General features: G+C 46.9%; 1 protein-coding gene across 1 annotated transcript in view; it reads right to left on the bottom strand.

The window, feature by feature from the left end:
* LOC144768019 (alpha-2-macroglobulin-like protein 1) overlaps positions 1 to 24,943 on the bottom strand; it is a 325,643-nt gene that overhangs the window by 35,868 nt on the left and 264,832 nt on the right. The window contains 4 exon segments of the mRNA XM_078651415.1: positions 3,938 to 4,100; positions 5,365 to 5,439; positions 19,420 to 19,576; positions 22,543 to 22,624. Coding sequence (XP_078507541.1) covers positions 3,938 to 4,100; positions 5,365 to 5,439; positions 19,420 to 19,576; positions 22,543 to 22,624 — 477 coding nt within the window.

Here is a 24,943-nt window from a genome sequence, read left to right on the forward strand (position 1 = left end):
GGTTTTTTGATGACCCGGCAATCGCTTCGACTGTTGCTGCCCCCGGGGGGGCTTCCCGGTGAGAAGGAGAAGAAGATGGCCAGAAAACTCAGCAGCAAGAATGTTAACTGTTTGACTATGTGGCCCTGGTGGATCGGCTGATGAGGAACACTATACGCGCGGTGGAACTGTCCCTTCGGACTTAGTGCCGCACTAGGTGCAAGAAATGACTACAATGGGCGGAGGCGAGGTCAGGGGCTCTGTATTCCTCCTCTGATCTTTATTTAGATAGTTGGTTAGTTAGACCATGGGGCGACAGGCACACTGCGAGTTATGGGTTGGCGGATGCCGAGTGTAGGGGTGCAGGGTGGGGGGTGGAGGGAAGGGGTTGTTTAGTGAATGTAGTCTTGTTTTTGTGTTGTTCATTTTCATGTCAGGTGATCACGATGTGGTAAGATGTGTGGGATGCAGATCGGATGGCCTGGGGTAGTATAAGATCGGGGATGAAAGTGCTGAGTTGGAATGTGAATGGCTTAGGCGATAAGATCAAGAGAGGGATGGTCAGCAAGCTTATCAGGAGGCACTCCCCGGATGTGGTGTTGCTACAAGAGACGCACCTGGTGGGTAATAAATGTATGGCCCTCCATAAGGGGCGATATAAATTGGTGGCGCACGCTGGATTCACATTAGGTTCCAGGGGGGTTGGGATTTTGATCAAAAACTCCTTCCCTTTCACTGTTCAGGCCACGTGGTTGGATCAGAAGGGCAGATATGCGGGAGTCTCGGGGCTGGTGGAGGGTAAGACTGTCACTTTATTGTCAATTTATGTCCCTCCTGCCCTTCAGTCGGACACATTTCGAGATCTGGGATCTGTCTTCCTTACTTTACCCCTGGGCAGTTTAGTCTTGGGGGGGGATTTTAATTCTGGCAACCTCAGAAATGGCTCTGAGTTCCTGGAGACGTTCGGCCTAGTTGATAGCTGGCGTGTGCGTAATCCAACGCTGACACTTTTTACGCATGTGTCGGCTGCACACAGCAGCCTGGACGGTTGGATTATCTCCTGCTGCCGGCAGACATGGCTCCCATGGTTCGGGAGGTGAAGTACCTTGCTAGGGGGATTTCCGATCACTCCCCATTATGGATACAGCTTGCTCCCAGCGGACCCGCGGCAGGTACTTTTGCCCCGCTTAGTGCTTGGCAGTTTAAGGATCCTGCCATCAGGAAGGAAGTGCTCCGAATGTCTGATCGCTACTTCCTGGAGAATGTAGGTTCCGTTGACTCGGCCCAGTCTCTCTGGGAAGCGTATAAAACGGTGGTGAGGGGGGAAGTTCTTTCCTTGGTGGCTGGGAAAAAGAAGCGTAATCAGGCTGAGGTGACGCGGAAAGAAAGAAAGAAGAAAGAGTGGCGGTGTCTCACACGGCCGAAGAGATCCACCACTTGAGACTCCGGCAGGAGGAATACAAAGGCCCGGTGCGAGATAGAGCTATTGCGCATAACAATGCTGTCCAGGGTCGTATATATGAGCATGGCGACAAGGCAGGTAAACTTATTGCGTGGCTTGAGCACGGAGAAAGAGCCTCCAGGGTGGTACCGGAGTTGGAAGGGTCGGGGTCGCAAACGATTACTGATCCGCAGGCGGTGGGAGATGAGTTTTCTGCCTACTATGAGAAGGTTTATGCCATTGGAAGTGAATATTCTGAGGTTGAAAACAGCGATATGATCAGAGACATTATCATGCCGAGTCTGTCGGATGAGGACAGGAAGTATCTTGACTCCCCCGTTTCGGATTATGAAGTGGCGCAGGCTATAAGGCAACGAAAATCAGGCAAGGCGACGGGCCCCAACGGGATACCGGTCGAACTATATAAATTGAATGCCAACCGTATTGCCCCATATCTTCAAGCTGTTTTTGGAGAGTAAGGAGGAGGGCCGACTTCCCGATGACCAGCGAGTGGCGAACATAGTTGTGATTCATAAAGAGGGTAAACCTAGGACAAAATGCTCGTCTTATAGGCCTATTTCACTGCTCAATGCGGAGCCTAAGATTCTGGCGAAACTACTTGTCACGTCATTGATTCACCCGGATCAATCCGGGTTTATGCCGCGTCGTAATACGGCGCTGAACCTGCGACGGCTTCACGGAGTCCTTGGGGGCTCTTCAAAGATACATGAGCCGACTGTGGTGGTGTCACTAGATGCCACAATGGCTTTTGATAGGGTAAAATGGCAATATTTATTTGCAGTGTTGGCAAAGTTGGGCTTCGGACAAGAGTTTGTCGGCTGGGTACGATTGCTGTATGCTGATCCTCTGGCTAGATTAGTGGTTAACAACCACAGAGCCAGTGATTTTTCCCTGAAAAGGGGTACGAGGCAGGGATGCCCGTTGTCCCCGCTGCTTTTTGCGATCGCCATGGAACCCCTGGCGGCCTGGGTCTGATGGGATAGGACAATAAGAGGTTTAAGATGGACACCTGGTTGGGAAGATAAGATCTCACTCTATGCGGACGATGTTTTGCTCTATCTTATCAATCCCAAGGACTCCCTGCGTAATTTTTTTAATGTGCTAGATATTTTTGGTAGGTACTCTGGTCTGGCCATAAATTGGGCTAAGTCTGTCCTCTTTGTCCTGGTCGGTGATCCGCCAGTGGTCCCGCGAACATGTCCAATTCAGATAGAGACGGTAGGCTTTAAATACCTAGGTATTTACATCACTCTAGACCCGCGGCTGCGCTATACGAAAAATCTCGCTCTCCCATTGGACAGATGCAGGAAAGACGTAGAACGTTGGAAAGCCCTTCCGCTGTCCATGCTCGGTCGAGCCACTCTGTTCAAAATGATGGCCCTTCTTCGGTTCTTTTCTGCTCTGCAGGCGGTCTCTTCTCCTAAGGTTGTCGCTATTCAGATGAGGCTTCGACTTGTGCAATTAAAGATTCTGCACAGGTCGTATATCACAGGGCCTCGATTGGTGCGGATGGGTCGGGGAGAGAGTGGGGATTGCAGAAGAGAGTGTGGGGAATCCAGTACTCTGATCCATATATTATAGCATTGCGTGATGATATTAACCTTCTGGAACAAGATCCATGAGGTATTGAAAGATGTTTTGGGAGTTGAGATCTTACCGGAAGCCCGGCGGTGCCTGCTGAATGTTTGGGAGCCTACAGACCTGAATGTGTACCAGGAGCAGTGGGTCACTTTGTCATATGTTGTGGCTAAGCGGAACATTGCCATGCTTTGGGGGGTTAGCCAACCGCCCCGAATTACTCAGTGGGCGGAGGACCTTGACTGGTGCATGTTCCGGGAAAGATCGGTGTTTGTAGCCAGGGGATGTCCAAGAAAGTGGCAGAAGATATGGGAGGCGTGGAATACCCACTGGGGAGAGATTTGTGAACCTCCGACACCAAGTTTGGTACTGGAAGCGCAGGAATCCCCTTGATCCTAGCATTGTATATTTTTGCTTGAGATTCTGCACCTGGCCGAAATGATCTGTATGCATTGATTGTATGAGATTGCCTGACTTTTTTTATTTCCTTTTTGTATTGTCTTTGTTTTTTCAACAATAAAAAGTATATATATATATGCTATAAGGGCAAATGTAAAACAGATGAATCAAGCATGTATTTTGGGGAACCTTATTGAAAGTGTTAATTGAAGAAAAAAATAACTTTTACCCCATTTAGGCAAAAATCTGTGTCTTGGTGAATTTATTTTTTAATTCAATTTCTATCTGCCATGTGTTACACATCTCTAGGACAGGGAGGTGTTTATTTCTCTTTTCAGGATTGAGTGTCCAATTTATAATACATAATTTCAAGCAAAATAAATAGTCAAATAATAAGAATTTATCTCACAAGTTAAACATATATTTAGGATGCATAAAACTCATAAAACCTGCTGTTCTGCTTCCTTAAAATGGTTGGGGTCTCAATAACTTTTGTGGGGATATGCCTCTCCTTCTTACCCGATTTGATGGCTTGCTCATTCAGCACTGCTATCACTTTATCACGCGCCTCGTTGTAGTCAGCGAGGGTGAAGGTGTACGCCATCAGAGCTAGTGTGTAGGTGTTGGTAACAGTGGGCAAAGACTCCTTCAGGTAGGCCAGAGCACGCTTCACTGTGCTGTCCTGCAGGGAAGTAATTGAAGTGGAGGTTGGTTACTTGGACCTACTGATGCCATCATATGCTTCCAAATATTTCACCCCAAAACACACATCGCCAGCCAGATTATGAACGGGAGATTGCAGATGATGAGTGTCTAGTCTCCTTACCCACTTAGTCTAGGGTCCCACTATATGTATATGGAGATTATCTTTGAGGGGGCTGGAGGGGGTGTTAGGTGTTGTGACCTCTTGATGGATTCAAAAAGATGAAAAGGGTGGAAGTTCCCTCTCCATCTCCCAACCATTCTTGGCCGCTCTTCACCATGACCGCCTCTAGAAGTTAGACGATGCTCAATTACTGAGCGATCCATTTATCTCTCTTTTCAATAAGTGTGGATCGGTTTAGAGGTTAATATATCCAGAATATTGACTAATATCATGAAGGAATAATTACGGTTACATATATATTTATGATCCCAAACGCTACATCTATGTAAACATGAGGATAAGCATACTTTCAAGATAAATTTGTGTGGAGTTAAGAATGTAAATAAAACTATACTTACTTTTATATATTTACCTGCATGATATTGTGTTAGTCTATATTCTGGATACAATATACTGGCTGGACGATATTTACAATTCGGTATTGTGATAGAACCATGCAAATGCATAAGATGCAGTTACTAACTATGTCAGGAAAACCTTTAGCGTAATAAAATGCCTCCACATGATTAATACAATAACCGCAACAGCAGCAAGTGCCTATTGGCACAAAGGAAATATTAACAGCTATACATCTACACAACTCAATATGACCTATAATTCAAAAAGCAGCAAAAAAATATTTTGGATTTTGAACCATTTTGTTTTTCAAACATTAGCATGTTTGTTTCTCAGTATACTTTGCTGGTTCGTTGAATATGCACTTTGTACTAAGAAAATCCTGTCAATTACTTGCAAAGTGACCTTCTTCATTATGGCAATAGTAGACCCTCTGAATTAAGCAGTGTGCTGAGCTGCACTTTAGCACGCTATTTCCAGGGTACTGGCCATCTACAAGTGTCTCCTGAACTATCCATTGAACTCTCCTTTTAGACCCTTAAACACATCTCATCCTGATGGTAAGTTGAAGATTTGCCATAACATTACTAAAAACCTGTCAAATTTAGTATGAACCCGCGGTTTTCCAATCCCCTGCTCAATGTTTCAAAGGCTCTATTCCATCCTCCTCCTCCCCAAACCAAGATGTGTCCTAAGACATGGTAAAGACTTGAACAGGACTCACTGTATCTTTCATCCCCAGTTCGAGCATGGCTGCTGTGATGTAGGCCGAAAGCGAGAGGTTATCTTCAACGCCACCCTGTGAGAGACAGAGCACAGTTGTCACACATATAAACACACCTTTTCAGAGTACTCTCCCACCCCTCCCTTGTCTCAGCAGTAACAATCAACATATTGTGCAGCTCTTGCTTGCATGTTAAATATCTCTAAATCAATTACTGTTGCAAAAGGCTTCTCTTCAAAACTTCTTGGTGCAACAAATGTAATCTCACCATTCTGTTGAAAATTTGGAATTTTTAGTTCATTCTGGCAAGCAAACTTTTCAGGTAGATGTGAGTCAAAGTATCTACTTTTTGTTGTAATTTATTTAATGTAATAGCAAACAAAGTTTATTGCTATTTGGCAAAACTAGAGTGGCTCATATTGACATCCAAGGATTTACAGTGACAGATCTGCACTAAAATCACACAATTTCTATCAGCCATCTTAATAAATGCATGTATTAATGAGTCAGTATAGGGAACTCGCTCTTTATATAGTATAATCAGAATCAGAGGAGAATATCCTGTTTTTGCCAGGGTCTTTCAAACTCATGTTTTGGAGACCCTCATTCACATTAAACTCAGGGTGTGGTATATGTTGATTATCCGCTCTGTTGGTAGGTGAATAGCATCATCTTTGGGTCTTTTATCACTTGACTGCTCAGTTCTCAAAGTGATCTATGTTCTGCCACCTGGAGGGAACCCATCTGGTTTTGAGACAGTTGTGGTTAGAGAGTGAAGAAGATTAAAATTACCTCTATTCCTTAGTCCGGTCTTTCATTTACCAAGGAAGGGGCAAGATTAAAATGGGTGGGTGGTGCTGTGGCAGAAGTGTTAATGTTCCACCGCCCCTGGTTTTATGTTTAGGTTATGGGTGGGCAACACCCTAACAGGTCTGTGGGCCTTCTTCAGGACCAAAGTCATATCTTATATCAAAATGAGATATATTGAGTAAAGATTCCAGGGGTTCCCTATGAGTTGACAAGGGCTTGCTCTAGAAATCCCAAGGTACTCTTACAGGGGGTAGTGTAGTTGAGCCGCCTTAGACGTATCAGAGATGAGTGCAAGATATCTGCAAATACACAAAATAGTCAACAAATGATATGCATGGCTCAATAAGGAGATCCACACTAAATTATCAAAATAACGGGTATCTTTATATATGTTTAGGCACCAGAATCATTTTTTTCAGGTAAGTGTGTTTTTAAAAAGAAATACTTTTGAGTTTAAAAAGTCGACACTGCAATTTTTAGAAGCTGCAATGTTATCCTATGGGAGGAAAAGCAAGTGCGGTATTCAGGCACAGTACAGCAAATTATGGAACCAATCTCCAGGAGTTAAGGTGAGTATGGGGCAAGGTCCAAGGCAGCACCAAGGGGGACCAGTCTGGCTGAACCAACAAGGAGACTCAGGTCACACGAGGCTGGGGGACGTAGGGACGCCTTTTGTCATTTTCTCCTCAGGCCAAAGCAGCTGGGTGCAGAGGTGTTTGGCTGTGTCAGATTTTCATCACCGGTAGTGGTCGCAGTAGGGGGTCAGGCACATAGAGGCTTCAGGTGACATCAGACAGCCCACCTTGGGTTTGACCACTGTGGGCTGTCTGATGTCACCTGAATGGTCAGGAGACCACGCTGAAACTGTTGGCCCACTTCAGATCAGCCTCTGGAGCAGGGGTGCAGTGGTACTTTGAGGCATCTGGTTAGTACCTCCATCAGCAGTTGGGAGTCCTCACAGTTCTCTTGGGGTGATGGGGAAGCAGATACGCTGCTCCACCGGAGCTCCTGAGACTTGGCAGAAGTGCTGGCAGTCCTCCCAGGCTTTTGGAGGCAAAGCAGCTTGCAGGGTGAGCCAACTTTGGCGCATTCGTCAGGAACAGCAGACAAGAAGGCAGGGTTGGTGCCAAGTCAGTTTCTTCTTCTGCAGTTCTTGTTTTTCACTACTTTTTGGTCCTCTTTCTTCTTTTGGCCATCAGAATCTGATTTTCTGGTGCCAGGAGTGTTGGGTAGTAGCCAATGGTCTACTGACCCTTGGGCTCACTATGCCCCCTATATGATCCCTTCCTGTGGGAAGTGGGCATAATTCTGTCCCAGAGTTACTAAGTTTGCCATCACAAAGATGGCTACTTCTGAAAAGTCATGCCCACCTCGGATTAGACACCTTACGGGATGGTACTAGCCTGTGGGTGGCGTGCCTACCGGACTGGCTCATTTTCCCATCTGTCCAGGTGCCAAAGGGGCTCTGGACAAAGGGGGTCAGCATCCTCTCCTGTGAGGGAAGCCAGATTCATATTTCGAAGGCAACAGCTCATTGAAGCTTGCCGGCCTAGAAAGTCTACTCAGCAGGTCATCCTGTGGGAGGGGATGTGACACTCTTCCCGGGCAGGCTTTGGTTCTGACCTCCTGAGAGCCAAAGGCTCTCATCCTAGGAGGTCAGACACTCACATTGGGTTGCAGGCTGGCACCAGAGGCCGGTAGGTTTTCAGGGTGCACCTCTAAGGTGCCCTATGGATGCATGAATTGATAAATCAAACTTTTGAAACAGTGTAGGTTCATCAATATGAGATGTTTAAAATTAAACATCCCTATCTTCAGTGTTGCCATCATATAGCTGGGGAACTTGTTTTCACCAGTGTCCAGTACATGGTTTATAATAGTCTCCCTGGTCACCCGCAGGAATAGAACTGACCGGCACGGGGGCATATCTGCTCATGCAGATATGCCCTCACAGGTAGCATTAAGCATCCTGCCTTATGGTTGTGAGGTCTGCTGTAGGTGTGACTTACAAATAGTCCATGTAGTGTTAGGGGATATGCACATAGGGATGTGTGGCATGTCCTGTTTTCACTTTTGTCTGCACCAAGACACGTAGACTGCAAAGGCAGCCTTACATGGGTTTGGTTAGGAGTACTTTAGGGTGGCATGATTTGTGGTGCAGCCCTTACTACTCCAGGCCCTTTTTAGTACCAGTTACTAAGGACTTGCAGAGGGTGCTAAAGGTTTTGCCAATTGGCGAAACAATTGTACAGTTTGGGAAAGAGATCTGGCACTAGGGACCTGGTTAGCAGGAACCCAGTGCACTTCCAGTCCAAATCACATCAAATACCGGGCAAAATATGGGGGTGACCATGTCAAAAAGGGGCACTTTCCTGCAGCCAGGTTACAATGTTTTCCCCTGACTTGATTTTACATGGCTTCGACACAGGCATGTAATTGTCAGTGGTTATTGGAAGGTGCCACAAGAACCTGTTTCTAAGTATTAATAAAGAGAAAACTTTGCATCTTACGTCAGGCATGTACACTGACTCCTTATTAATGAATACAGCAGGTTTGCTTACAATTAAAAATCTGTAAATACATTTTTATGATTTACTCCTGGACGGGGGGTTCGCGGGGCCTGTGGCATGTTGTCTTATACGACACTCCTGCCCACCTTTTCGTCTGCTCTGGTGGCACATGTCAACAAGGGATAATTAAATGAAAAGTAGGGCCATGTGTAGAGTCCGGTTCTGTGATGGCCCATACGGGACAGCAGAGGCAGAATTTGCTAATGTACTGTTTAGTAATGGTTCACAAAGTAAAGGGCCTTTCTGCAGTCGAACGGTTTTATTTGGTAATGTTTTGCTCAGCTGTGGTGCACAGTGGTTTATTGCTCGGGCTAGGGTTGCTCTTCAGTTTGGAGGTATGTTTAGCTGATCTCATTCTAATGAGGCAATGTTGTACACATGAGTGTGGTATATTTAACGTGTTCTGAATGGTTTTGATATGTACGATGATGAAAGGGTGTAATGTGCTGTGTCACGGACATTCCTGTGCCTTGGGATGTATTTAATGCGTGCTGTTGTATCAGGCCAAAGTATCCAAACCCCCCCAAACAAAATGAAAAAATATGTTATGTGGTGAGTTGTGCTGGAGGTTTGTAGAAAGACAATAAGTGCACGTATGTTCTTCCGCATACGAATGAAAGGCATGTAGACATGACAACAACATATATTGACATGTATCAACAGCTTCATGCAAGCATTGCAATGACATATATTTCAACACATGTAAATATTGCAATTACTTGTAGTATAGTTGTTAGCATCAGGTTGCAGTGTAGCAGCATAAGTAAGCATTACACTGGCATGCAGCAGGCATGTCAGTGTTACAGTGGTGCCTGTTTAATATTGGAGGATGGTTGGGAGTTTTTTTTTTTACTCCGACGTCACTTCCACTTCCGGTCCTTCAGTTACTGTCCTTGGAAGGTCTTACCCTGAGCAGTGAATCAACATGGCCTAGCGAATGGTGGCTGACGGGCCTCTCTGCTGTTTGCAGCCCATGACGTTTAGAACCTTCTGTGGCACGGAAGGGCTGACGTCGAGTGTACAGTGGCATCTTCCCAGCAACATTCACCGAGTGTGCATGCTACACACTGTGCCAAAGCTGGTGAAGTCGCTTTGCCTCCTATAGATCTGTCTCACCTTCTGCTGGTTGACAGTCTCCATGGCCATTCAGCCATCCAGGATGCAAGGATTTTACCGACCCTCTTATGGAAGGAATTGAGTTAGTTGTATTGGAAGAGCCCCCCTGCCCCATATCTAACCAATTTCAGGATATTTTTTATTAAGAGATTTTATGTAGCACTGCATGCCACCTTTCCATTACTTTTGAATGCTGCAGATGCAGGAGGAAACTGCACTACCAAGAAACACTCCAGACCAAATAAAGACCCCTCTTCCACTTGCATTCACTATCTCAAATACTAGAATTTGGCAACATAGTAACCCCGATGATGGTGGCATTGGAGGAAGAAAGAAGAGGAACAAGGCAACTATGCGTTATATTGTCTTAATCAGTTTTGGTTACTCATCTTCATGGTACATAACAAAAAAGAACCTTACCTAACCTCAGAAGAAAGAACGAAAAGCCAGGTTTTATGTTGGGTCTGGAACATGGAGTGCAGGAGGAATTTTTGGTCCAGAGTCATGGGTGAAGGATACACCACCTCGCTGGCTTGTCAAAGTGGTGGAAAGTTATAAACTGACCATTGGTTTATAGTTTCCTAATTCTTTATTGACTCTTACTACTGATGCAATTAGGCTTTGTATGACTACACTAAACACTGCCCTCAGTTCCTTTCTCTTTCCTGAAAAATAACTTCATTCTTCTGTTGTCCAGTCAACTGTTCAATCTGGAAATCCATTGCTGGCAAACAGCTACATCCGTTTGTTTTTAAAAAAAAAAAATGACTACATTTTTATCAACAGGTAATCTCACATAATTCTTGATTACAGGCTTTCACGAAGTGTCTTCCTACAGTTATGCTTTTTCACCAGTTCTGCTTTCCGCAGTTCTGCTTTTTGGTGCTTGTGTTTTTCACATAAGGTATGTTCTTATGTACAATTTTACCATGCGATATGGGCCAATTTCATTCCATGTAAAAGGTGTAATCTCCTACAATTTTCAGGAAAACTGCACGCAATACATGTGAAAAATAAATCACAATTTTGCCTACCCCGACTTAAAATCAGTTTTTTCCATTGAAATAAATGTACGATACATACCCTTCCTAAAGAAGATAAGGCGTTCTTGCATGTGCGACCTGCAATTGTGTTTACATTTTTCTACAACACTTCATGCTTACAAGGGGGAGCTACCACACCATGATTGGAGCATCTCTTCAGTCCTTATGCACCTCCCCCAACACTTACTAATAGGTCAATTTCTAATATTCACTCCACCCCAGAGGTTAATCTGTAAAAAAAATAAGTGCCGGAGCTTTCATCAGGAGGTAGCTTGCCCCAGCCCATTTCTCCTGTTAGCGCCGCCTAAAACAGAACCAACTACAAACCTTGAAAGTGGGGAGAGGGGGTGGCACCATGGCCAGAGCTGTCGACTCCAGAGAACCAGGCTCAAGTCTCGGCTGAACATCCTGTGATTCTTGGCAAATCACTTAATCTCCCCATAAATTAATGTGTCCTTAACTGGGGCTTATGAAAAGTGCTGGTGTTGATGATTAAGTGCCGGTGCTGAGCACGGGAAACCACCGGCTCAAATTAAGCACTGCTACACACCCAAACAAACACTCAGTAACAGCCTCCAAGGACCTCAATGAGTTCTTGGTGACCTCATCAGGGGTGTGAAACAAATGAATACATTCTAAATTCTGTAGTACAATGTAATGCAATACATGCAGTGGTGTTTGTCAACAATGCAAAAGCTTGCACTAGCAGCAATTGGGACTACAATATGACAATGGCAGGGGTCATCCTTGAAGATTGTGCGTGAATATGTGTAGACACTATAATACCATTTACAGCAAAGATAGGATATCCGAACTCTTCAATGATTAGTGGGAGAAAATTCATAGTACACTGTCATAATACAGCAACTAATCTCTTGCAACACCCTAAAACGGTGGTTCTTAACCTGAAGACCAAGGACCCCGTAGGGAGTCACAACAAGTTAATAAAGAAATCATGAATGCAAAAGCAAATTTTATAATTAAAAAACACTCCATAAAATTGAAGGAAATTACAATATAAACATTAAGTTGGTTTCCTTAGCTTCATTTGTGGGAGCAGTGTAAAGAAAGTAAATAAACAGAATCTAGCATGGACGATTGTTGGCCTCAATTAGAGCACTAATAAGTTTTGACAATAAGAGAGTATGCATTAGGAGCTATAAAACAAAGTGACATGCTATAGTCTAGCGTACGAGTTACTTACCTTCGGGTAAAGATGTATCTGGTAGAGACGATTCTAGCAGCAGATTCCTTCACGTAGAATTATCCCCAGGCGTGAGACTGGATCCAGAAAATGTTTTGCCACAGCCTCTCCGCGTGCCGGGAGGAGACGGCACGACGCGACTCCGCCCCTGCATCATCCGCGCACATGACGTCAGCGAGGTCACATAAGCCCCCCTCCCGGCGCGCCTACGTCAGTTTTCTTCGGAGAACTTTACCGCGGCACAACGCGGAGCCATCAGACAAAACTGTGAGAGTATAGGAACAGTGTGCGAAAGAGTATGAAACGATGATGGTATGCAACGTTTACAACGAAATTTTTACAACGCACTACCATTACAACGCAGGTATTACCACGCATACCATTACAACGCATTGCGCTGGGGGGCGCTCTAGGGTAAGTAATAAGTTTAATTTTCTATCCAACACCTTCCCTAGTGTCCACGGGGACTGGAGTAGGAATAGAAAATTATACTTACCACTATCCAGCACCTCTAAGCGCTATGCGTTGTAACGGTATTCGTTGTAAATACCGCGTTGTAAAGGTATGCGTGGTAAAAGTATGTGTTGTAACGTCATACATCCAACGATGATGGGGAACAACACCAGAAGGAGCAGTGCCAAACACTGCAGTACCCCAAGCAGGGAAAAAGAATAAGGAACAGAGCATAGCCCTGAACAGCAACCCTGCCAGCACCAAGATAGCCACCCTGGAGTCAGAACACATGAAAAGTGTCACGAAAACATATAACAGGACCACAACCCCAACCATTTACAATGAAGGGGAACCAGTTTGGGACAAACAAGGCACGACAAGACTCCCAGACAGCCCCAACACAGAATGTGACAACCCCTGTAAGGAACAAGGGCAGAGGCCCAACCACAAGACCCCAATCTAGAGGATACCAGATGGACCAGGACCCCTAGCAATGAAAGGGGCAAGAGAGGGAGTGGATGGCCCAAACCTGGGGCAACTAGAACACAAAGGCACGGAAGTACCTACAAACCGGCCCGTCAAAGCGCCAAAAGGGGAGGAAAGAACAAATAAACAGGACGAACATTCTGCCAGACAACAGCGACAGAATGCACGCACTGAAGACATAGCCACCCACCGGGAGGCGAATGCAGAAGACCAAGCCAATGGATTCTCGCAAAACGGGGAGGAAGGGCGGGCTGTGAAGGAATCTGCGGCTAGAATCTACCAGATACATCGTTACCGAAGGTAAGTAACTCGTACATCTGATAGAGACTACTAGCCGCAGATTCCTTCACGTAGAATAGATACCCAAGCCATTCCCAAGGGGAAGGAGGGTCTGCGCGAGGATCCCACCAGTCTGGTTATAAGAGAAAGTCTCACAGGGGCCGAGTCCCAAAGACAGGACGAGGAGCCCCGTCCCTCAGGCGAGGGGAACCCCCTCAAGCAGAAGACCACCAACCCCGAAGGGGATGTGGGAAAGGAGAAAAGAAGAAGCTGCCCGTCCTCGCTCAGCAGAGGAAACAAGGCAAGGTAAAAAAGGAGGCTAAAGCACCCCACGCCCATACAGGACAACAAAACGTCCGCCCCAGGCCAAAGGAAGAGGAGAAGAGCATCCTAGAGAATCCAAGGATAAGAGGCAGAGCAAAGCCAAGCCTCCCTCCGCTGGAAACATACCCAGCAAAGCGGACAGCCAAGCCTAACACAGCCAGAAGGCAAAGTCCAGACAGAACAGCACCGTCCGCAATAAGCAGGCGGAAGCCAAAAAGGGCAGCTCAAGGACACCCAGAAAGAACCGTCCCACGCCCTGCAGGGATAGACTCCACCTGAAAGGGAACAAGAACTCAGGGACCCTCTCATCCCACAGGGAGGCGAGGAAGAACTGAGTGCAAGGCCTACTGGAAGAAGCGGACAAGGCATGGATGACTGTCCCGCCAAAGCGCCAGGAAGGCACAATGGTGCAGAAAAACAGCAGGTCAGCACCAGCAAGTGCAGCCAGACGCCGAGAGCAACACCGAGGGATGCACTCAGGGCCAGCCAGACATAAGCCGACGACTGAGAGCAAGAAGGCGTGAGGGGTCCAGAGACGCTCCAGGGAGGAGTCCGCACCCATAGTCCAAAGGAAGTGGAACCAGGCAGAACCAAGACGCCCGGCCGCAGACAGCAGGCCAGACAGGCGAACAGCGCAGTTACCCCGGAGAAGGACACCTCGGGGCTGAATTCAAGCCATACCAAGCCATCAGCAAGAGGATTGCATCTGCAACATACCTTAACGCCACGGAGAACAGAGGCCCAGAGGCAAACACAACTCCCCAGCGCATAACAGAGCTATATAACAGCTACCACTGCCCCACATAGGGAATGTTACGTCCCAAAACATGGTAACCTCTTGGGAACAAACATCCACAGCAGAGGGCAACAGAAAATACCTGCGGAAAAACCCTGCAGAAAGCTTGTCAAGCAGCCAGAGAGAAAAAACAGTATGCATAGTCTCAGGGCCAGCATGGTGTAGGAAACTCAAAGCAAAAACAAACAGTCAAGAAGGGCCGGCCAGCGGCCAACAGAACCACAGTCCCAACAAGGAGGACTCAAGTGGTCATGAAGCACAAACACACAACTGGGGTGACCTGCCCCAACGGAAGAACACCTCAAGGAACCAGATCAAGTCACAGGTCACTGAGGGGGAGAAGAAGGAGGAGGACGAAGCCCCGCCAGGAACCTCTGAATGGCAGAGTCCGCAGGGGCGTGGAACAAAAGAGAACCATCGACGGGTAGGTCCACCAGCTGTTCCCAACATTCTCCGGGAACATACTGTCTCGAAGCCAGGCATGGCGACGAAGGGCAACCGAAGAAGCCATGGCACGACCCAGCACCTCCAAAATGTCCAGAGTGGAGCCAAGAATAAACGCCGCCAGCTCCCGGCCATCCAGCACATGATGCCTCAGATCAACACAGGCACCCTTCTGAGAAGCAGCAGACATAAGGGACTCTACCGAGACCCAAAAACATGAAGTGGCCCTAGCCAGGACACACAGCGTGTTAAGGGCCCGCAGAGCCGCACGGGTTAAGGCGAACATATTGCGCCCCTAGGAGTCCAGCCAGCGGGCCTCCCTTGACGGGGGAGACAGCAGCGTCGGCAGAGAGGGAAAGGCATTCTGCAAAAGAGGGCCCCTGGTAGAGGGGTGGAGGGAAAGACACGCCGGATCACGCGGCGCCGGATGGTGGCAATGCAGAAGGTGTTGGGGCACCGGGTTCCCCGAAGCAGGATGGCCCCAAGTCCCCAAGAGAGAAAAATGGAGTGAACCCTCGAAGGGAAGCAGCAGCTCCCGACCACCAGAGCCCTGATGGAGAACCTCCTGAAGATGGTCTGCAGGGAAATGGGTAGCTGGATCACCCATGCACAAAATTCCCATAGCCGTGGAAACAGCGCAAGAAGAGGCTGCACCCGCCTCCGTAGGGCCTCCGTAGAGGCGTCCGAGGACGAGTCAATGACCCGACGTCATCCTGGCACCGTACAGTCCGCAATCTGATGCAGGACTTCTTCGTCCGACGCCAGGAAAGATGCTGGAACGACCTCCGCCACAGCGCTCGGCGCAGTAGACGACAGCTGGGCCCGAGCCGGGGTGGCAAAGGGGCGCCAGCCTAACCTCCACCGAGGCAGTCGCCTGCGTGGAGGAACGAGAGGGACCCGGGGAGGGACGAGGAGTCCCCCGCCAGCCTCGACCCGTGACGGGACGAGAGGGGCCCTTAGCCGACCCTGTGGCGCTGCCAGGGCCAGCCGGCACCAAAGCGGCATCACATCGGCCTCAGACAAAATTGCCTCCTGTCCAGAGGACCGAGAGGGGCTCGGGGGTGCGACCCGAGCCCCGGCGACCTCCTGCAACACCACAGGGACTCCTGTGGGAGTTTGCGGCGTAGCAGAGGCACCATGGTCCGAAGGAGGGACCCCCAAAGGGCCGCACCCCAACAGGACCGCATCCTCCGAGCCTGGATTCGAGCCAGTCGGCGCCGGGGCCTGAGCCACCGGCGATGCCACGGAGCGCCCCGCACACTGCAAGGGATCTGCTGACATTCCAGGAAGGGAAGGAAGAGGAGGAGAAGTCAGGGAGGCCTTCAAAGCCGCCGCATATGTCTCCATCTGGGCTCTAGTGCCCCCCCCCCCCGACGGGAAACGGTGGATAGGGGGACAACACGCGGGCAGCACCCCCCACAGAGAGCGTATGCCCCCAACAGGGCGGAAACCGACCCTTGGGGACAAACTGTGACACTTACCGACAGGTGAGCGACGCTCCTGTGACCTCAAAGAGGGGCGATGTCGATGAGGGAAGTAGCGGGTTCGAGAACCCTCCGCAGGGGCCTGGCGGGGTGATGACGCCGACCTGGACATGCGGGCCGAAAGAAGTTTCATCCGGCGTTCCCGCCGGGACTTCATTTTCATCTGCTGGCATGCCTCACAATCGGTGGAGTTGTGGTGTTTCCCCAAACACCACATGCAGATGAGGTGAGGGTCCATCGCCGATATCCGGCGTCCACAAGGCGAGCACGTCTTAAAGCTCGAAGGCATTCGCACACAGTCCACACACATACGCAATAGCGTAGAGGGAAAAAAGGAATAAACAGGGTCAGAGCAAGATCCGTATCCGCGTTGCACGCGGAAAAGGAAAAAACTGACGTAGGCGCGCCGGGGTGGGACTTATGTGACCTCGCTGACGTCACATGCACGGACGACACAGGGCAGAGTCTCCTGGTGCCGCCCCCACCCCCCCGGCGCGCGGAGATGCTGTGGCAAAAAGTTTTCTGGATCCAGTCTCACTCCTGGGGAGAATTCTACGTGAAGGAATCTGCGGTTAGTAGTCTCTATCAGATATATCACTTTACTGTTTAGAAAACAAATAGAAATATTGAAAAGCTCCAACCTTTCCATTAAAATTAAATTTCAATAAATACATTATTTGTAAGTTGTGTATTTGTTGGACCTTGACTTGTTTCTGTAATTTCTATATTGTTATGAGGTTGAAATTTGCTCAGGCAGGCATTCTCAGCTTCCTGTACAAATTCCATGGGGGTCCGTAGAAATAAAAAAGTTAAAACAACGCTGCCCTAAATGGCCTTTTCAAATGTGTGTTTAGTGTCTGAACCTTAGACAAGTGGTATAATTCCTGGAAGCCTGAAATTACGGTGCATTGATATACATCACAGAGCATTCTTATTACACTATACTTATATAATAAAATGACGTTGCAATTCTCCTTTAATTATGTTTCATTCAACAAGCTCCCATCTATTTCATTCTTAATCTTCCTAGTCGTTGGCACATATCCTCAACAATGTCCTCTCTTCACTCGCTTCCGTATCCTAGCCACATTATTTTCAAATCTCTCTGATTCACCCATGATTCGAACTTGTCGCTCAAAGAACACATTGGCAAAAAGATCAAAACAGTCTAGTTCAAACTCTCTCTCCTGAAAAAAGTGTAATTGTTTCCACCAGGAGAAGACTTCAGAACAACAGTTCAAGCCCTAGCCCTCTCCCATGTTGATGAAGGAAACACCCAGCTGAGTAGCATCCCAGCGACCACCATTGCTCCTCTGGTAGACATCTTTCAATCAGCAGGATGGCTCATCAAGTGCCTAGAGCAGACTGATGACCTCAACCCTCATTCCTAACAGTGGTGGCTCCTCCGCTAAGGCGGAGAAGCGTAGCCCCACTACTCACTGAGGGGTGTAAACTAAAAAGTACAATGATAATAAGGAATATGCTACTTACCAGTATGCATCTGTTCTTGGCATGTAGAGCTGCAGAGTCGTACACTTAGCAATAGATTGCCACCTGGTGTTGGCGATCTATTGCTAAGTGTACGATCTGCAGCTCATATGCCTCGAACCTGAAGTTATAGCTTGGCTCCCCTGATGTCGGGGAGGAGGAGTGGCTGTGCACTGTATAAAGTGCACATGAATGTTTAACCGCCCCTTTGCATTACGCCTGCATGGAGAACATGCCCAGACCCCTATTCCCTGGCTGAGGGCTAAACCACAGCGCTCAGACAATCACAACGCTAGATTGCAGCATTGTGATTGGCTCAGGGAAGCCAGGGTGCTTACCAATCGCAAAGCTGCATTGCAGCATTGTGATGACTGTGGGGAGCCTGGGTGCTTCCTGGTCCCCAGAAGAGACTCACTTGACGTGGGAGAGACTCGGCAATGGAAATATGGCGACGAGATCAGGTAAGTGATTTTTTTTCACGTTTTGTATTCAAACCCTCCATCACCCCCCCATGCCACTTCGTACCTTACTGCCCGCCACTGATTCTAAAGTATTGACAGTGGCTCCCCTGCAAGCCTGGCATCACTACAAGAAATTCCACACCAAGAACCCGTTTTACCTAGCTGACGAACTAATAAAATTGGTAGGTTAACACCAAACAAGGAGTTTCAATATCACCAGAAACCCTACAGTATATTGAACAGAAAATGAGATTTCCTAGCCTATGCTCCAGAGCCACATCCTCTCCTGAATTAGAACAGTACCAACCCTACTACAATTCAAGAAGAAAGTAGAAGCTCACCTCTTCAAGAAAACTACCTGAGATAGGCTCAGTTCCCACCACTTTAACCTTTCCTCCCTGGGCCTTGCCCCCTGTACAGGGCATTATCACTAGCCAGCTAGGTTTATGCTTTTAGAAATGCAAAAATGCACATACATAAACTCAATTCTCTGTGCTTTGCCATTATGCCTTTCATGAACAAGGACCCAGGTATCTTCAGTTAAAATTTCAGCATGATTTTCCTTCTTGCTCTATCATTTCTGCCTCTTCTTTCTTTTTATCTCACCTAGAAGAGTTATTCTCAAATTGAGGGGTCATTGTTCATGTTTCTAGAGGCCAAACACTGGCACTCTCTTCCGTTTTTATCTCTCACTGTCCATCTGATTGGTCGATCTTGCCTCAAATCTCTAAAAGCTCTACTTTCCTGGTCCTCATTTTAATTGACCTACATTGTGATTCTACAGCCCCTTTCCTTCAGTGGCAGCATACCATGCTGGGTGACACTTGTGCTTTATAAACATCTTTCATCAATAAAAATAATGCAAATCACCTCAGAGCTCCTTGACTTTGTAAAGGAACTGGGACATCGTCCACATTCCTCTACAACTCTTCAATGACTTGTAACACCCTAATAATGGGCAAGAGAAGATGTCTTATCTGGTACTTGCAAGCAAAATTAGAAGTATTCACTTCCACTTGGCATGCTACTACATTAAAGCCCAAGGAAAGGCAACGTTCCTGGAAGAGGTAAGGCACCATTTTGTGGAGCCTTCATACCTTTAGAGCGTTGTTTAAGAGTTTGCCAGAACTGTTGAAGCCGCCGCTCTCCACTTGATGCTCCTTGAGATGGCTGAGGGCTTCCTGGATGTACACCTTGTCAATGTATATGTAGTCCTGGGCCTGACCAAAGGACTTCATGACGAAAGCAGTGAGCCTGAGGAGACAGAGAATGAGAGGGTGAGAATGATGGAACATAGTAGCTATAGAGAGATGGAGGGAAAGATAGGGGAAGGAATGAGATGAAGGAAAGGAAAAGTGTGCGAGCTGACAAGGAACAAGAAGAAACAGGAGCAATGATCCTGGAGATAAGATAAAAATGTGGCAAATGGTGACGCCAGGTGGGAAAGGGCGGCTTGTAGATGTTGGGTCAGGATTGCAAAAGGACAGGCAAGAGGGGAGAAAAGGAGGTAAAAAGAATAGAAGGATGACACAGTGATTTAGCTGGAAGGGGATGTGGAGGTAAGGGAATGGCGAATACAGGTAATGATATACTTGGCGACGATCTGAGAAAAGGGGAGGCAAAGACCTGAACTAAAATGGCGTGTTATACCAAAGTGGTTCCTTAATATTGATTTTAGCAGAGCTACCATGACATGATGAGTCTAATGTCTGAGTTACCCTATTCCCATGTTCAGGTAGATTGGTGTACACAAACCAGCTGTCTGGAGAAGCTTGCAGGGCACTAGGGGAACATAGTTTGTCAGATTACCAACTTTAATGAGCACTAATCTCACACCCAAGGCTTTAGGGAGTGGTACTAGAGTGTGTTGAGATGACTATCAGATCACGGATGCACTATACTGTGAAACAGCTCATTGTTGTTAATTCACACATAGAAGGAAGAAGGACAGTAAATCCTAGTTGGTGCTCCTTCCCACAAGCCGGAATCTCATATTCAAGAACTGGCTCCTGTCATGGGAAAGGATGCAGGTCCAGTATTCCTAGCACTCCTGAGGGGCAAACACTGACTAGACAAAGTTACTCAACAGGTGCAGTTATGGGTGTAAATTAAGCAAAATTTCAGGTACAACAGAAATGAAATTACGTACTCTTTACCGCCCCCCCCCCCCCACCCAAGGAAAACAGAGCCAGACTCAAAAAGGGTCTCCGCGCTCGTGTCAGTGGCCCACACTTGGCGTGGGACTGCCGCATTGCAGTTTCTCATTGCGGAGGTCCCGCCCCGCCTGTGGGCCCCTCTCCTCCCTGACTGTGAGACCCCAGCCACGACTGTGTGGCCTCTGCCACAAGTGGGGAGGCCCTTTGAGAATAAGGCCCAAAGTCTTGAAACCTTGTCCTACTGTTAACCCCTCAACATGTGAGATGCTGGTGGACCTGTAAGGAGCAAACTACAGAAGTAAACAGGGCTCTTACAGCTCTATATGCTATGTTTCTGCTGCTTTTATAACTTCACATACCAAGGGTAGCAATAGCAGTACCAGGGGCATCATGTGCAAGCCAAGGATAGCAGTTGTCACCCCTGGCAACCCACAACAAGGGGCAGCAAAGGAGTTATTGTGGTTTGAAACCACACACCCCAGTCCCTCCTCTCTTATAAGCATGTTACCTGCTTCTTTGAGGGAAGGCGCCACGTCACAGGTGGATGGTGAGATGGCAGCAAAGGGCATTGTAATGTGGAGCAGGAAGTGAGGACACAACAATCAGGTACTGGAGTGGTTCAAATACCTATGAGGTTTTTAATATGTAATTATTACACACCGCATTGTCCCATGGATCAGAGACAGGCGTGTAAGAAAACTGGGCAAGTTTCAATCACCTGATGAAGGAGGTGGATTCTGAAATGGTGCCAAAAATGTGTCTCTTTGCATTCCCTGTCCCCCAGCTACCCCATTGTCATGCCAGGTCAATTTTTTTATGTTCTATAGCAAATACAGTTTTTTACTAAATTTGACCAATGACTGTTTTTTTTGTGTACGAAGACAAGGGACAAATATACAATAAAAAGGTCTGTGCGCCATCATCCTTCCTCAAATCACTACTCGTGATATTGGGTGCTAAGAAAATGGATGAAGGACCTCCACCGGGGAACAAGGTACAGCTGGATGTTTGGGCAACTGTCCCAAGTCATTTCCTTCAAACATCTAATGTGTGGGTGACCTTGAAGATGTTTGCCAGTGGCCTTTGATATGGTCCAGGGGCTGGAGCAGGGCTACTTCCACCCTGTCCACGTGGTTCTCTTTCTGGGTGTGTGACTGTAAACAGGAAGGTGTTTCTTATATCTTTCCAGGTGAGATTCACTGTATGTCTAACTCACATTTGGGATCACTACTCTGGTCTCCCCTCCTTCCCCTGCCCCCCTCTCCTTGCTAGAGGATGTTTCAGAAGTTTGTGCCTTCCTTGTGCACCATCTTAGCCATTGTGCCCATATGCAAAAGACTGCTGTACCTGACAATTACTGATTTATTCTTTTCTTCTTCTTTCAGCACCCACCGACGGAATGCCATCTTTTTTATGTTCCCTACTTTCTAGGTACTGTTAGCAGGAATATTTTAAGTCACCATTCATTCATCCATCCTTTAATGTGTGATTCCTTGCGCTCTTATTCTTTCATTCATCCACGTTATTTATATATTTATCCATTTTAAAACTTTCATGCATTCATTTTTCCACACTTGTATGTTTCATCATCCATCCATCTATTTCATGCTAACACTCCTATCCACCCACCCATTCATTCTCTTCTTTTTTTATTCATGTCTCTTTACAAACAGATTCATCAACTCTTCCCCCCTTGTCCCTGTACTCATTCAACCATACAAGTATTCATGCATCCTAAAACAATCACTCACCGATTCAGTCATCCATATCCCCACTTGGATTTATTCTTCCATCTATCCAGATTCCTATCCTCATTCATTTCATTGTTTTATCACTGGATTCATGTGCAGTTCCATTGATTCATTCATCCACCAACCCACCCACACATCCATCCATCCATCCATCCATCACAAGATGTGATTGAAACAGGAGCAACTCCTGACACAACAAATACTGACCATTTGTGAACAAAACTGCACACAGCACTGAAAAAAGCCCCCTCCATACACTTCCCTGGCTCACTTTTACAGGTGGGTAGCGAAACAGGTGCACAGACACACGTACCAGGTGTTTCCCTCCTGATCGCTTTTGCCGAAGGCGCTGTAAGACCCATCATCGTGCTTGTAGTTGAGCTGCCTCTGGTACCCTGCAGAAAGAGAAATCAAGTAAGGGGCCATATTTCTCATTTAAATTTTTTGAAAGGACATTTATTCTGCTGCCTGGAAGTGACATCACATCCATAGTCATTGGAGGGGAAGGGCCTCAAAGCTGTTTGAGGGAATATGTAAAGAAAGAAAAAAGGCAAGATGTTCTGAAGTATCTTGTGAAAGAACCATACGCGACGGGTGTCGGTCGAAGTAATTCTGTAGGTTTATTCACCAAAAACAACACACGACCATCCCGACGTCTCGCCCAGGCAGATTAACGTCTGCCTCGGAAAGACCCACCAGCAGCATCATCGTGGCGACATTCCACCAACATGAGGTTCTGTTGCTAACCCACAAAACGGAGGCTTTCCACCATTGTCAACACAGCGGACTTTAAGCCCGATTTTCAAGATGACCAATGTGTAAAAGATGCCCCATAGTAATTAGTGGGCCCAGTTCACAAAGCTGGTTTCATCTATGGGTCCGAACTACAGGAGCAATTCCTTGATTCACCAGAGTAATGTAGGGGCATATTAACAAGCAGCAGCGATAATTATCGCTGGCCGCGCTGAGCGAGAAAATAGTTATCGCCGGCTATCGCAGAAAATTATCGCCATTCTAACGCTGTATTAATAACGCATGGCGAAATGGCAATAATTTCCCAGCGATAGCGGTGTTTTCCATGGAACATCACTGGTTTTCCAGCGATGTTCCATGGAAACAGCTATAACCTTGCTGATACGACCCTGTGGTCGTATCAGCATAATCCACCCCATTGATAAGTATAACTAAGTCTGCATTTAAGCATATGTTAGTTTTTGGCTAAAATAGCGGTTTTCTCCAAAAACTAACGTCTGCTAAAATGCGTGGGCAGCCTTGTAAATATCGCGATGTGCACATCAGCGATATTTACAAGGTTGTACTGCCCAGTGACGCCCACTTTGCATCTCATTTTGCATGCAAAAGATAATGCTGCAGCTGCGACAGGCACCGGGGCGATATGAATGTCAGCAGCCCTACATGCCAAGAACAGATGCATACTGGTAAGTAGCATATTCCATTCTAGGCATGTGGGCTGCTGAATTCATATCTGTGCATAGACTGTATAGCAGTATCTCCTCTAGCGGTGGTTACCTGAGCCAGCTGAAGCAGTTTGAAAATGAGTTTTGAGGACAGCCTGACCTACAGCAGCTTGCTGCTTTGCTTGCACGTCTACACAGTATTGTTTTGTGAAAGTGTGTATGGTAGTCCATGTGGCTGCTCTACATATGTCCTCAAGAGGGATATTCCCTAGGAAAGCCATGGATGCCCCCATTTTCCGTGTAGAGTGTGCTCTTGGGGGTACAGTTAAAGTGTGTTTCGCCTTTTGATAACAAATTTGAATGCATTTAACTATCCATCTGGCTATTCCTGACTTTGATATGGGATTTCCCTTATGTTGTGGTGAAAAAGCAACAAATAATTGCTTTGTTTTCCTAAATGATTTTGTTCTGTCCACATAATAAAGCAGAGCTCTCTTTACATCTAGTGTGTGTAGGGCTCTTTCCGCTACTGACTGTGGATTTTGGAAGAACACTGGCAGTTCTATTGATTGATTGATATGGAAAGTTGAAACAACTTTTGGCATAAATTTAGGGTTTGTTCGAAGAACTACCTTGTTAGCATGTATTTGCATGAATGGTTCTTGAATTGTTAATGCTTGTAGCTCACTAACTCGCCTGAGTGAGGTAATGGCAATCAAGAATGCCACCTTCCATGTTAGAAATTGCAATTCGCATGAGTGTAAAGGTTCGAAAGGAGGACCCATGAGTCTGGTAAGTACTATATTTAGGTTCCAGACTGGGGAAGGTGGGTGCCTTGGAGGAATCACCCTTTTAAGACCCTCCATAAAAGCCTTGATTGCTGGTATTCTAAACAGTGAAAGGTGTTGTCTGTTTTGAATGTATGGTGCTATAGCAGCAAGGTGTAGTCTTATTGAAGAGTAGGCTAGGTTGCATCTTTGAAGATGCAGTAGGTAACATATAATGTTCTGAATGGAAGCGTCTAATGGGTTGATTTCGTTATTGTTGCAGTAAATAACAAATCTTTTCCATTTAGCTGCATAGCATGCTCTAGTAGTCGGTCGTCTTGCCTCTTTAATGATGTTCATACAGTCTGGAGGCAAGTTAAGGTATCCAAATTCTAAGACTTCAGGAGCCAGATCGCTAGGTTCATCTGATTGGGATCTGGGTGTCTGATTTCTCCATGGTTCTGAGTTAGAAGATGGGGTGCGAGGCGCAGCCTTTGATGAGGCACTACTGAAAGTTCCAAGAACGTCG

The sequence above is a fragment of the Lissotriton helveticus genome, chromosome 7 (assembly GCF_964261635.1).
Source record: "Lissotriton helveticus chromosome 7, aLisHel1.1, whole genome shotgun sequence".
Lineage (NCBI taxonomy): Eukaryota > Metazoa > Chordata > Amphibia > Caudata > Salamandridae > Lissotriton > Lissotriton helveticus.